Source organism: Etheostoma spectabile, chromosome 23, assembly GCF_008692095.1.
Source record: "Etheostoma spectabile isolate EspeVRDwgs_2016 chromosome 23, UIUC_Espe_1.0, whole genome shotgun sequence".
Taxonomy (NCBI): Eukaryota; Metazoa; Chordata; class Actinopteri; order Perciformes; family Percidae; genus Etheostoma; species Etheostoma spectabile.
Window position 1 is genome coordinate 9,440,351 of NC_045755.1, and position 15,542 is coordinate 9,455,892.

General features: G+C 40.9%; 1 protein-coding gene across 16 annotated transcripts in view; it reads left to right on the plus strand.

Moving 5' to 3' along the window:
* Positions 1-15,542, plus strand: part of nrcama (neuronal cell adhesion molecule a) — a 1,100,153-nt gene that overhangs the window by 1,064,706 nt on the left and 19,905 nt on the right. For 15 of the 16 annotated variants that reach the window (XM_032505053.1, XM_032505056.1, XM_032505052.1 and 12 more), the window contains 8 exons: positions 11,550-11,661; positions 11,835-12,019; positions 12,454-12,585; positions 12,883-13,026; positions 13,213-13,324; positions 13,460-13,626; positions 13,762-13,909; positions 14,007-14,131. In XM_032505053.1, the coding sequence (XP_032360944.1) occupies positions 11,550-11,661; positions 11,835-12,019; positions 12,454-12,585; positions 12,883-13,026; positions 13,213-13,324; positions 13,460-13,626; positions 13,762-13,909; positions 14,007-14,131 (1,125 nt within the window). Of the gene's footprint in view, positions 1-10,237; positions 10,562-11,549; positions 11,662-11,834; positions 12,020-12,453; positions 12,586-12,882; positions 13,027-13,212; positions 13,325-13,459; positions 13,627-13,761; positions 13,910-14,006; positions 14,132-15,542 lie in introns of those variants that run through there. The other variant, XM_032505067.1, reaches the window with a different exon arrangement.

Here is a 15,542-nt window from a genome sequence, read left to right on the forward strand (position 1 = left end):
ACGGCTTTTTACCACTAACAGATGGTCCGGTTAGATGTGTCGCGTGTACCACCAGCGGGTGTCAACGACAACCTCAATATTGATATCTTGTATCCTTGTGGTGAAGATCATTTGTTTGAGAGCTTGATCATCTCGAATAGCTGGTAACAGCAGGTGCCAGGTGCAGTCGTTAACTGACTACATATCAAAGAGAGACATCACAGAGAGGAAAGGCTTCCTTTTGTCCTTAGTAACCAGGCAACCATACTTTTATGTCTCTGTGGAATCCATCGTCTCCCTCTCTCTAGACACACACACAGCAGACACCCACATTCCTAACATCTTAATAGGTTTTAAAAGTTATTATTTGAATGGTTAAGCCACTTCTTATTTTATTAAGTTTATTTTGCTGTTCGGGATGTGCAACCAAGTAGTACGGCACACGATAAATTTCTGCGATTTCTAGTCAGTGTGCCGATGTTGGCATAAAGCGCAATGCGGCCAATGACTCATTATTGCCCATACTATTTTATTATTTCTTATTCTTAATCTTCCGCCAAATTTCGTCCCGCTACTCGTCCCACAAGCGTTGCCAACACGGCGCAGCCACATTACAACGACATGGGGACTTGAGGAGGGGTGGCTATGATTTTTCTAAGAGATGTTTCCGCTCAGGGTTTACCGAAATCGGCAAAAAACGGCAATTTTTCCCTCATGCTTGAATGGGAAAATGCTTCGGGGGAAAATCAAGATTGCTCAACATCGCTCAAAACCCCCCCTCTTTGGGACCGTGCTGTGGTCGCCATACTTTAACGTCGAGAAACATGATTAAAAGTTGAAACCGAAAACCGACTTTGGTGTTATTGCGCTGATGGGCGTTTCAGAGATCAAGCACGGTTTCTCCAAAATCCAGGTTTACGTATCGTCCCCGTGTCATCACTGCTCAGATTTCCAATGTGTGTGTATGTGGCGGAATGTTCGGGCTAGAGTGGGGGACAGAGTGGGGAGACTAAAAGTTATCTTTTTTTTTTTCTCTATAACTTGCTCCCACGCCAACTTCTAACTTGTCATGGACAATTTATACATCAAAACGTAGGTATTCTTGTCTAGTTTCATCCAATGTGCTCATGTATGTGATGATATGATTATACTTTCCGCTCAGCGACCTTTCAATGAGAACAGTTCCACATTTTCCTCCTTCACTGTAATGTTAAACATCGTCTACATTCTGAGCAAAACGCAGAGCAAAGGACTTTTTACAATCGCTGATACGCCCACATTTTTAAGGTCATCCACATAAATTTTATTCAATACGTTCACAAAGGCTCATGGTGCCACGAGAACCTCAATTATTGATACTTTGTATCCTTTGGTGATATGATCATTGTTGAGAGCTGATCAGTCTCTTATAGCTGGTACAGTAGGTGCCAGGTGCAGTCGTTAACTGACTACATATCAAAGCGATGACATCACAGAGATAACAGGCTTCCTATTGGTCCTTAGTAACCAGGCAACCATCTGTCTGTGGACATCTGTCTGTCTCCCTCTCTCTCAGACACACACACAGACAGACACACACACACGTCCTAACATCTTAAATAGGTTTTAAAAAGTTATATCTCTGAAGGGTTAAGACACTTATTATTTTTTATTAACTTTTATTGCTGTTCGGATGTGCACCAAGTAGCAGGCACACTGATAAAATTTCTGCGGAATTTTCTAGTTATTATTATTATTTCTTATTCTCCATCTTCCGCCAAATTTCGTCCCGCTACTAGTCCCAAAGCGTTGCCAACACGCGCAACACATTACACCGAAATGTGGGTAATGATCGGGAATGGTGTGCTATGATTTTTCTAAGAGATTTGCCGCGTGGTTTTACCGAAATCGGCAAAAAACCGGCAAACTTTTCTCATTGACTTGAATGGGAAATGTTCGGGAAATCGTGCCAACATTGCTCAAAAACGCCCCCCCTTTGGCACCATGCTGTGTCGCCATACTTTAACGTAGAACTGATTAAAAGTTTAACGAAGACAAGACTTGGTGTTTTATTGCGCTAATGGTCGTTCAGATATACAAGCCGTTTCTCCCAAATCCCATTTACGTATCGTCCCGTTTTCAGACGCGGTTCAGATTTTCCAATGTGTGGTGTATGCGGAATTTCGGAGCTAGAGTGGGGGACAGAGTGGGGAGACTAAAAAAGTTATCTTTTTTTTTTCTCTATAACTTGCTCCCACGCCAACAATTCTAACTTGTCAGGACAATTTTACATCAAAACGTAGGTATTCTGTCTAGTTTCATCGAATGTGCTCATTATGTGATATGATGTATACTTCCGCTCAGCAACCTTTCAAATGAGAGACAGTTCCACATTTTCCTCCATTCACTGTAATGGTAAACATCGTCCGCATTTCTGAGCAAAAACGCAGAGCGAAGGACTTTTTACATCGCTGATACCGCCACCTTTTAAAGTTTATCCACATAAATTTTATATCAATACGTTCACAAGGGCCTTGTGGTGCCCACGAGCACCTCAATTAATTGATATCTTGTATCCTTTTGGTGATATGATCATTTGTTTGAGAGCTTGATCAGTCTCTTAATAGCTGGTAACAGTTGGTGCCAGGTGCAGTCGTTAACTGACTACATATCAAAGAGATGACATCACAGAGATGAAAGGCTTCCTATTGGTCCTTAGTAACCAGGCAACCATACTTTGTATGTCTGTCTGTGGACATCCATCTGTCTCCCTCTCTCTCAGACACACACACAGACAGACACACACACACGTCCTAACATCTTAAATAGGTTTTAAAGAGTTATATCTCTGAAGGGTTAAGACACTTATTATTTTTTATTAAGTTTATTTGCTGTTCGGATTGCACCAAGTGTAGCACACTGATAATTTCTGCGGAATTTTCTAGGCGTATTTTAATGATGATTTTCATTTATTTATTTCTTATTCCAATCTTCCGCCAAATTTCGTCCCGTACTAGTCCCAAAGCGTTGCCAAACACGCGCAACACTACACCACCGAAAGTGGGTAATGGTCGGGAATGGTGTGCTATGATTTTTCTAAGAGATTTGCGCGTGGTTTTACCGAAATCGGCAAAAAAACCGGCAAACTTTTCATTGACTTGAATGAAATGTTCGGGAAATCGCTCAACATTGCTCAAAAACGCCCCCCTTTGGCACCATGCTGTGTCGCCATACTTAACGTAGAAACATGATTAAAGTTTAAACCGAAGACAAGACTTTGGTGTTTTTCGCTGAATGGGCGTTCAGATATCAAGCACGGTTCTCCACCCAATCCCATTACGTATCTCCCGTTTTCAGACCGGTTTCAGATTTTCCAATGTGTGGTTGATGTGGCGGAATGTTCGGAGCTAGAGTGGGGGACAGAGTGGGAGACTAAAAAGTTACTTTTTTTTTTCTCTATAACTTGCTCCCACGCCAACAATTCTAACTTGTCATGGACAATTTATACATCAAAACGTAGGTATTCTTGTCTAGTTTCATCGAATGTGCTCATTTATGTGATATGATGTATACTTTCCGCTCAGCAACCTTTCAAATGAGAACAGTTCCACATTTTCCTCCATTCACTGTAATGGTAAACATCGTCCGCATTTCTGAGCAAAACGCAGAGCGAAGGACTTTTTTACATCGCTGATACGCCCACATTTTAAAGTTTATCCACATAAATTTTATATCAATACGTTCACAAGGGCCTTGTGGTGCCCACGAGCACCTCAATTAATTGATATCTTGTATCCTTTTGGTGATATGATCATTTGTTTGAGAGCTTGATCAGTCTCGTATAGCGGTAACAGGGTGCCAGTGCAGTCGTTAACTGACTACAACAAAGAGATGACATCACAGAGATAACAGGCTTCCTATTGGTCCTTAGTAACCAGGCAACCATACTTGTGTCTGCTGTGGACATCTTCTGTCTCCTCCTCTCAGACACACACACAGACAGACACACACACCGTCTAACATCTAAATAGGTTTTAAAGAGTTATATCTCTGAAGGGTTAAGACACTTATTATTTTTTATTAAGTTTATTTGCTGTTCGGATGTGCACCAAGTAGCAGGCACACTGATAAAATTTCTGCGGAATTTTCTAGTTATTATTATTATTTCTTATTCTCCATCTTCCGCCAAATTTCGTCCCGCTACTAGTCCCAAAGCGTTGCCAACACGCGCAACACATTACACCGAAATGGGGGTAATGATCGGGAATGGTGTGCTATGATTTTTCTAAGAGATTTGCCGCGTGGTTTTACCGAAATCGGCAAAAAACCGGCAAACTTTTCTCATTGACTTGAATGGGAAATGTTCGGGAAATCGCTCAACATTGCTCAAAAACGCCCCCCCTTTGGCACCATGCTGTGTCGCCATACTTTAACGTAGAAACATGATTAAAAGTTTAAACCGAAGACAAGACTTTGGTGTTTATTGCGCTGAATGGGCGTTCAGATATCAAGCACGGTTTCTCCAATCCCATTTACTATCGTCCCGTTTCAGACCGGTTCAGATTTCAATGTGTGTGTAGTGCGGAATGTTCGGAGCTAGAGTGGGGGACAGAGTGGGGAGACTAAAAAGTTATCTTTTTTTTTTCTCTATAACTTCTCCCACGCCAACAATTTCTAACTTGTCATGGACAATTTACATCAAAACGTAGGTATTCTTGTCTAGTTTCATCGAATGTGCTCATTTATGTGATATATGTATACTTTCCGCTCAGCAACCTTTCAAATGGAGAACAGTTCCACATTTTCCTCCATTCACTGTAATGGTAACATCGTCCGCATTTCTGAGCAAAACGCAGAGCGAAGGACTTTTTTACATCGCTGATACGCCCACTTTAAAGTTATCCACATAAATTTTATACAATACGTCACAAGGGCCTTGTGGTGCCCACGAGACCTCAATTAATTGATATTTCTGTATCCTTTTGGTGATATGATCATTTGTTGAGAGCTTGAGTCAGTCTTAATAGCTGGTACAAGGTTGCCAGGTGCAGTCGTTAACTGACTACATATCAAGAGATGACTCACAGAGATAAAGGCTTCCTATTGTCCTTAGGTAACCAGGCAACCATACTTTGTATGTCTGTCTGTGGACTCCATCTGTCTCCCTCTCTCTCAGACACACACACAGACAGACACACACACACGTCCTAACATCTTAAATAGGTTTTAAAGAGTTATATCTCTGAAGGGTTAAGACACTTATATTTTTTATTAAGTTTATTTGCTGTCGATGTGCACCAAGTAGTAGGCACACTGTAAATATGCGGAATTTCTAGTAGTGTTATACTCTACTTTGCTATATTCGTCATTCTCAGCAGGCAAATATTTCTATATTATATTATATTCTATCTCCTCTTCCGCAAATTTCGTCCGCTACTAGTCCAAAGCGTTGCCAACACGCGCAACATTACACCGAAAAGGGGTAATGATCGGAATGGTGTGCTATGATTTTTCTAAGAGATTTGGCCGCGTGGTTTTACCAAATCGGCAAAAAACCGGCAAACTTTTCTCATTGACTTGAATGGGAAATGTTCGGGAAATCGCTCAACATTGCTCAAAACGCCCCCCCTTTGGCACCATGCGTGTCGCCATACTTTAACGTAGAAACATGATTAAAATTTAAAACCGAAGACAAGACTTTGTGTTATTGCGCTGAATGGGCGTTCAGATATCAAGCAGGTTTCTCCCAAATCCCGTTTACGTATCGTCCCGTTTTCAGACGCGTTCAGATTTCCAATGTGTGTGTATGTGGCGGAATTTCGGAGCTAGAGTGGGGGACAGAGTGGGGAGACTAAAAAAGTTATCTTTTTTTTTTCTCTATAACTTGCTCCCACGCCAACAATTCTAACTTGTCATGGACAATTTATACATCAAAACGTAGGTATTCTTGTCTAGTTTCATCCAATGTGCTCATTTACGTGATATGATGTATACTTTCCGCTCAGCGACCTTTCAAATGAGAACAGTTCCACATTTTCCTCCATTCACTGTAATGTAAACATCGTCTACATTTTCTGAGCAAAACGCAGAGCGAAGGACTTTTTACATCGCGATACGCCCACATTTTAAGTTATCCCCAAATTTTATATCAATACGTTCACCAAGGCCTTGTGGTGCCCACGAGAACCTCAATATTGATATCTTGTATCCTTTTGGTGATATGATCATTGTTTGAGAGCTTGATCAGTCTCTTAATAGCTGGTAACAGTGGTGCCAGGTGCAGTCGTTAACTGACTACATACCAAAGAGATGACATCACAGAGAGAACAGGCTTCATTGGTCCTTAGTAACCAGGCAACCATACTTTGTATGTCTGTCTGTGGCATCCATCTGTCTCCCTCTCTCTCAGAGACACCACAAGACAGACACACACACACGTCCTAACATCTTAAATAGGTTTTAAAAGAGTTATATCTCTGAAGGGTTAAGACCTTATTATTTTTTATTAATTATTATAGCTGTTCGGATGTGCACCAATAGAGGCCAACTGATAAAATTTCTGGCGGATTTTCATAGTTATCTATTATTTCTTTCTTATTCTCCATCTTCCGCCAAATTTCGTCCCGCTACTAGTCCCAAAGCGTTGCCAACACGCGCAACACATTACACCGAAATGTGGGTAATGATCGGGAATGGTGTGCTATGATTTTTCTAAGAGATTTGCCGCGTGGTTTTACCGAAATCGGCAAAAAACCGGCAAACTTTTCTCATTGACTTGAATGGGAAATGTTCGGGAAATCGCTCAACATTGCTCAAAAACGCCCCCCCTTTGGCACCATGCTGTGTCGCCATACTTTAACGTAGAAACATGATTAAAAGTTTAAACCGAAGACAAGACTTTGGTGTTTATTGCGCTGAATGGGCGTTCAGATATCAAGCACGGTTTCTCCCAAATCCAGTTTACGTATCGTCCGTTTTCAGACGGTTCAGATTTTCCAATGTGTGTATGGGCGGAATGTTCGGAGCTAGTGGGGGACAGAGTGGGGAGACTAAAAAAGTTATCTTTTTTTTTCTCTATAACTTGCTCCACGCCAACAATTTCTAACTTGTCAGGACAATTTAATACATCAAAACGTAGTATTCTTGTCTAGTTCATCAATGTGCTCATATTAGTGAATGATGTATACTTCCGCTCAGCAACCTTTCAATGAGAACAGTTCCAATTTCCTCCATTCACTGTAATGTAAACATCGTCACATTCTGAGCAAAACGCAGAGCGAAGGACTTTTTTACATCGCTGATACGCCCACATTTTAAGTTATCCACATAAATTTTATATCAATAGTTCACAGGCCTTGGTGCCCACGAGCACCCTCAATTAATTGATATCTTGTATCCTTTTGGTGATATGATCATTGTTTGAGAGCTTGATCAGTCTCTATAGCTGTAACAGAGGTGCCAGGTGCAGTCGTTAACGACTACATATCAAAGAGATGACATCACAGAGAGGAAAGGCTTCCTATTGGTCCTTAGTAACCAGGCAACCATATCTTGTATGTCTGTCTGTGGACATCTCTGTCTCCCTCTCTCTCAGACACCACATCAGACAACACCACACATCCTGACATCTTAAAAGGTTTTTAAGAGTTATATCTCTGAAGGTTAAGACACTTATTATTTTATTAAGTTTATTGCTGTTCGGATGTGCACCAAGTAAGGCACACTGATAAAATTTCTGCGGAATTTTCTAGTTCTTATGTATTATTATATCTATTCTATTCTCCATCTTCCGCCAAATTTGTCCGCTACTAGTCCCAAGCGTTGCCAACCGCGCAACACATTACACCGAAATGTGGGTAATGATCGGGAATGGTGTGCTATGATTTTTCTAAGAGATTTGCCGCGTGGTTTTACCGAAATCGGCAAAAAACCGGCAAACTTTTCTCATTGACTTGAATGGGAAATGTTCGGGAAATCGCTCAACATTGCTCAAAAACGCCCCCCCTTTGGCACCATGCTGTGTCGCCATACTTTAACGTAGAAACATGATTAAAAGTTTAAACCGAAGACAAGACTTTGGTGTTTATTGCGCTGAATGGGCGTTCAGATATCAAGCACGGTTTCTCCCAAATCCCAGTTTACGTATCGTCCCGTTTTCAGACCGGTTCAGATTTTCCAATGTGTGTGTATGTGGCGGAATGTTCGGAGCTAGAGTGGGGGACAGAGTGGGGAGACTAAAAAAGTTATCTTTTTTTTTTCTCTATAACTTGCTCCCACGCCAACAATTCTAACTTGTCATGGACAATTTATACATCAAAACGTAGGTATTCTTGTCTAGTTTCATCGAATGTGCTCATTTATGTGATTAGATGTATACTTTCCGCTCAGCAACCTTTCAAATGAAACAGTTCCAACATTTCTCCTTCACTGTAATGGGTAAACATCGTCCGCATTTCTGAGCAAAACGCAGAGCGAAGGACTTTTTTACATCGCTGATACGCCCACATTTAAAGTTATCCACATAAATTTATATCAATACGTTCACAAGGGCTTGTGGGCCCACGAGCACCTCAATTAATTGATACTTGTATCCTTTTGGTGATATGATCATTTGTTTGAGAGCTTGATCAGTCCTTAATAATAGCTGGTAACAGTTGGTGCCAGGTGCAGTCGTTACTGACTACATATCAAAGAGATGACATCACAGAGATGAAAGGCTTCCTATTGGTCCTAGTAACCAGGCAACCATACTTTGTATTTCTGTCTGTGGACATCCATCTGTCTCCTCTCTCTCAGACACACACACAGACAGAACACACAACACCCGTCTAACATCTTAAATAGGTTTTAAAGAGTTAAATCTGAAGGGTTAAGACACTTATTATTTTATTAAGTTTATTGCTGTTCGGATGTGCACCAAGTAGTAGGCACACTGATAAAATTTCTGCGGAATTTTCTAGTTATTATTCTCCTTCCGCCACTTTTCGTCCCGCTACTATCCCGAAGCGTTGCCAACACGCGCAACACATTACACCGACATGTGGGTATTGATCGGGAATGGGTGTCTTATTAGTTTCAACCAGATTTGCCGCGTGGTTTTACGAAATCGGCAAAATACGGCAAAAATCTCTCATTGACTGAATGGGAAATGTGGGAAATCGCTCAACACGCTCAAAACCCCCCTCTTTGGGACCATGCTGCGTCGCCATACTTTAACGTGAAGAACATGATTAAAAGTTTAAACCGAAGACAAGACTTGGCGTTTATTGGCTGAATGGCTCTCAGATATCAAGCACGGTTTCTCCCAAATCCCATTTACGTTTCGTCCCGTTTCAGACCGGCTCAGATTTTCCAATGTGTGTGTATGTGGCGGAATGTTCAGAGCTAGAGTGGGGGACAGAGTGAGGAGCTGCGGTACAGATATCTGGAAGTTTCCCGAACAAATTGCTCTCTCTCCTCCAGTTTTAACTCTGCAGTCTTCATATGGTCAAAATGTAGGGAATCTTGTTCCGGTCGCAGCATGTAACTATGAGACTATCGGACCTTAATTGTTGGCTGTGATCTACCAACTGTCAGAGAAAATCATGCAGCTGAGTCGATTCACAGATTTTTCCCCCAACAAATTGCTCTCTCTCCTCCGTGTTAACTCTTTAGACATCCTAGTTGGTCAAAATGTAGGGAATCTGTGCCGATCACGACATGAACTATGGAGTCTATCGGACTAAAACTTTTCGCGCTAGGCCTCACCAACTGCAGATAGACAATATTGGAAAAAAAATCTGGCTCCCTCTCTGACGAAATCACCATAGCAACAGGTTCTGTTCTGAGAGGACAGAGGGAGGGGCTGCAGGATGATTCTCTGAAACAAACAAATTGCTCTCTCTCCTCCAGTTCTATCTCTTTATACATCATAGTTGGTCAAAATGTAGGAAATCTTGTGACGGTCGCAGACATGTAACTATGGAATCTATCAGACTTAAAATTTTCACGCTAGGGAACCAACTGCCAATACAACACATTGAAAACGGCTCAGACACACACACCCCTATCATGACCCTGTTCCCTGGCGGCCATGTTGACCAACTGACTCCTAACTGATGTTTCCATTGAGTGTGTGTGTGTGGATGGGCCCCAATAGCAGGCACACTGATAAAATTTCTGCGGAATTTTCTAGTTTATATTGTTGTTGTCTGATTAATTTTCCAATGTAAGATTTTTCCTTTTACAGTTCCTTTTATTTCACATTCATGGATTATTTTTCACGCTTTGTTATCAGTGAGATTTTACTACCATTTTAAATCCATGTGTTGCTCCTCCAAACCTGCATTAGCCTTAGATACATGTTTGAGCTCTTATTCCTATATTCTACATTTCTTGAGTTGTATGATGTGCTTCTAGCAGCAGAACAATTGTCACAGTAGTGTCATCACCATGTGTTAACGTTTTTGCTGCAACACACTGAAGAGAAAAAAAGGCATTGTAGAATAACACATTTCCTGTTTTCTTTCCTAGTTTTGCATGCTTATGATTTTCTGTTATATTACAGTGGAAACAATGAATGAGACTGTGGCAGCTTTATACAATGTCACTGATTTCTATAGTGGTGAGTGCTGCCAGTTTATTCCCATTCAGCCTCCTCAGTGTGATCCCAGCCCTGTATTTACTCCACAGCCTAACCATACCCAACACACACCTAAAACTTGACCTCAATCCTACCCTCTGTGACTACCTTAACAAACATGATTGCATTTTTCATTTCTATCCTCAGTTTTTAATGTGGAGTTAGTTTCCTTATACAAACTAAGGGTCTAAAGATATAGATTTCAAATCTAATATGAATAAATTGATCTGACTTGACTATAATGCACGATACATTACTTACATGGCAAAACAGCAATATCCATGATTACCTCTGTACACAGATATTAAAGCTTAAGATGCTTTGAGAAACCTTTAAAAGCATGCATAACAATAAATGTCAGCTAACTGCATCTCTCCTGGAAGTATGGACACACTTAGGACTGATCTCATGACCTGCTACATCAAGCACACCCTCAGTGATTTTCCAAGATGGCCACAAATGAAGCATGATATAAGTATTCTAACATGGTATTGCTCTTTTTCCACCTTTTGACGTGGAAGAGGATCATTTATTTTCTGACCTTTTCGGCAAAGGAATGTTAAAGAAATCTCTAGATCCTTCTATTAAGAACTTCTGAAGGATGTGAGTGTGGCTGGTTGGGGGGTTGCTTTTAAGATGAGACCCCAATGTTGCCATAGCAACTAACCACCGGCTACTTCTCTCAGGGAGATTCCCCTTGCTCTCTAATTTGGATGTGCTGTTCATACAGAATACAATGAAGCTCCAAGGAATCACTCACTCACTCATTGATGTTCTATCCACTTTGACAATCCACTTCATGTCTCACTTCATGACAGTGTATGTTTTTAATACCTGTTTCCTTCATGAGAATATGTATGGCCTTCTGAGCTCATGGTTTTACCCAACTCCTTACATTGTGCGGCAAGAGGAGCATCCAAGTCTTATGTTGCAGTCTGGTTCTGATTTGGTTGTGTGTCCGTGTGTTTAGACAGCCCAGATGGGGAGCGTCGCCCCGGTTTCATGACGCCTCTGGGCATCACCAGCACCAAGATGGTTCTGAGAGGGGAGACTCTGGAGCTGGAATGCATTGCTGACGGCTTGTAAGTAGGCTGCAGTAACTATAATCCACATGGAGGAAATATACCTTTTTGTGTTATATAACAATCTGCTTTATAGGAAACTGTCACGGTCTTTAAAAAAGTATTTGACAGCACAGACAACAAAATGCAGAAATAGCACAAAAAGCATCCTGTTGGATTTCATTCTGTGACAGGCCCACTCCAGAGATCTCCTGGCAGAAGGATGGAGGAGAGCTGCCGAGCAGCAGGATGTCCTTTTATAACTTTAAGAAAACGCTGAAGGTTTCTGACGTTAATGAAGCTGATGCTGGGGACTACCGCTGTACAGCCACAAACAAGCTGGGCACTGCACAACACGTCATCAAGGTCTCTGTTAAAGGTATGCAGGTTAACAAGGTTACGTTCACTGTACTGGTACGGTGTGTACGTTTCTTTTATCATTACATCAGAATTGGGTATTAGTGTAAGGACATTCATTCTTGGTTTGTTGGGATTCAACAAAGTTGGCAGAAGAAATTATTGCACAGAGAGCTACTAAAGCTGCAGACAGTATGTGTTGATTTGCAGTGGGATTGGTAGCACTAGCAACACTTTATATCTAGTGACTCCCTGTGATTGCTAGTATGAAATGATTTATTTTTTATGTCAGCTTTACCTGACATGTTTTAATAGTACATTAACTTGGATGCAACTATTTTTACATCCCTAAAGTACGTTTATCACGTACCGAAGGGCACAGGAAGTTTGTATTTTTCCATCATTCCCTCATAAATCTCGCTCTCTATCTCTCCTATTTCTGTCCGTCATCCACAGCGGCTCCTTTCTGGGTCAGCGCTCCCAGGAACCTGATCCTCGCCCCGAATGAGACCGGCATCCTGACTTGTCGAGTCAACGGAGAACCCAAACCCAAGATTAGCTGGTTTGTCAATGGAGTCCCCATAGAGAGTGAGTAAATGAGAAGAGTGAGTAAATGAGACCATGCTTTTAAAAAAAAATAGAATATACTACATTAATTCAGCAGCGGCAGAGAGTATAAATCTACATGCAGAGTTGTAGTGGGAACTAAACTCCCAATCCCAGTGTTTTTCCACTGGATGGTATTCTATATTGTATAACATAATGCGCCAGGATTGTAATGAGTGGTTTCTACGTTCACAAAACTTTAATAGTATAGTTGAAAAAACTTTTTTTTCCTTCTTTTTTTTCTATTGACCATAAATTCTGTCTGTTGCCTTGTAATAGACGCACCCGAGGATCACAGTCGGAAGGTGGATGATGACACCGTGATTCTTAGTTTTGTGAAAACTGGGTCCAGTGCTGTCTACCAGTGTAACGCATCCAATGAATTTGGTTACCTGTTGGCAAACGCTTTTGTCAACGTTCTTGGTAAGTTCATCTGTTTATTTGTAAATATGAATATAGATATATAAGTTGGTTGTACATTTTTGACATACAGCCCACGGTCTATGCTTGTTTATTTGTGTGTGTGTGTGTGTGTGTGTGTGTGTGTGTGTGTGTGTGTGAGTGTGAGAAAGAGGGAAGATATTGATTCATATAATGTTCTTTCCATAGCCGAGGCACCAAGGGTGCTTACTCCACCCAACCGAGTGTACCAGGTCATCACCAACAACCCTGCATTACTTCACTGTGCCTCCTTTGGCTCACCAATACCAACCATTACATGGTAAGATTCAGATCAGGTTTGCATGGGTGACACCAGTGACATTCAAAGTCTTGTTCATTTAGCCATTGCCTCCCCAATTTTTCTGCACGACACCGTCAAACACTTAAACCCAATGTTGTTTGCGGTTTCGTGCAGGTTCAAAGACAGCCAGACCAGTGTTAAGAATGGTGACCCTTATGTAATCCATGAGAATGGTACATTGGAGATCCATGTGGCCCAGCCATTACACAGTGGGAAGTACACCTGCATTGCCTCCAACAACCTGGGGATCAAGGAGAACCACGTCTACCTGGAGGTTAAAGGTCAGATATAGATATTAACACTTATCCTGTTAAATATTATAATTGCTCATAAATAGATTATATTTTAGGCCTACATAACCATTAGGTCAAGCTGTGTTATTGAGTAGTATACATTTTTTTTTCTCCATTGTCCAGAGCCCACCCGTATCCTGAAACAGCCAGAGTACAAGGATGTACAGAGAGGAATGAGCGCTGTTTTTGAGTGTAAAGTCAAACATGACCCATCCCTTATTCCCACTGTGATCTGGCTCAAAGATAATGGAGAGCTGCCTGATGATGAGAGGTACAAAGAGTTATAATAGGTTAATTAATGAAATTTTAACAAGTGAAACAGTGATAGTGACTTGGAGAAAATAAAAATCAATTATCATCCTCATCAGGTTTGATGTGGACGTGGACAGTTTGACCATCAGAGATGTTATAGATGAAGATGAGGGCACCTACACCTGCATCCAGAACACCACACTGGACCAGGACTCAGCCAGCGCTATGCTGACTGTCGTAGGTATGTTACCAGTGCGTTCCAGGGTATTTCACAATCAACAGGTTACCAGATGTAACAGGGATTGTGTGGAAATCACACATATTGAATTCTGGAGACATATTTAAAAAAAAATTGTAATGAAACAGATAAATGATCCATCAACATATAATATTGGTTTAGAGTCAACACAAAGAAAACAAATTACTCCTCATTTTTGTCCTGCTTGCAGTCAGTGGCTCCATACCATGTATAGGATATGCGTTGGTCCCTGTATCCACGCAAAAACAGTTAAAGTACCATGACACACTTTTTATGTAATCACCCACCGAAGGACATTATGCAACATCTGAAATCTGCTGCCTTGATATTCTGTCAATAGGCTTCTTCCAAAATGTTGCAAAGTGTTTGGCTTTAGATCTTCAACAGATTGTAAACACATCTCTTCTTTCAGATATCTTCCCACAGGTCCTGAAAACTTCCATAATCAAGGCATTCTTAAAATAAAAAGAGCAATTTTGGCATGTCTCTAATGAGCAATCACAGGCCCATAGGAAATCAACTGTTCTGATGTCTTTCAGTCAGGTCTTCTGCCACAGCAATGAAACTGCTCTTAAAGTCTTCAATGACAAATCTTCACTCAAAGTATTAGGGGAGAGCTGGGACAGTTGAAACACTTTTTAATTAAACGTAATTTACAAAGCGGTCGAATCACACTGAAAGCTAATATTTTGTCACTAGCAACCAACACTTGTCATCTGTCAAATACAGTTGTATTTTTAGCTTTGGACAAAACCGTTCAGGAGTTATTGCAGCAAAAGTGGGACGTGCGTAATGTTTCATCTGTCCCTCCTGGACGGGACGAATGAAACAGCATGCGGGGACGAATGAAACATACAGTTTAAGCAATATAAACTTTCAACAACTTTAATATTTTACTGTATATCATGGATGGTACTTCCAAAAGGTGTTATTATAGATATGTTGTTGCAGGACTATGCGTCTTTGTGACTGTCTGTTAATAACTAATTGCCGTCATCCTGAAGCGCGTATGAAGCGGTTATTGAAATATCACGCACTGTGGATGATTGTGCTATTTTTATAGCTAGAACAGTAAGTTTTTCTATGTATATCATGTTTCTATAGTAGAAAATGTAATTTCACTAAGTTTTTACATGGGTTATACCATTGCTTCTCATGTAAACAAGCATGAAATATGAAAGTCTGGGATTGTGGAGAACACTAACTGGTCTACTGAATAAGCATGTAGTCAAACCTTTAAATGAAAAACCCTCGTTAATAATCGAAAAAATGTGACCGCTAATGAAGTTTACTTTTGACCATCAAAACTCGTTTATCGGCTGTAACTCCGTGAAAAAAGGAAATAACAGGGAGATATTTGGCTGATAGGAGGAGGTTAACATGCTCTATGTTC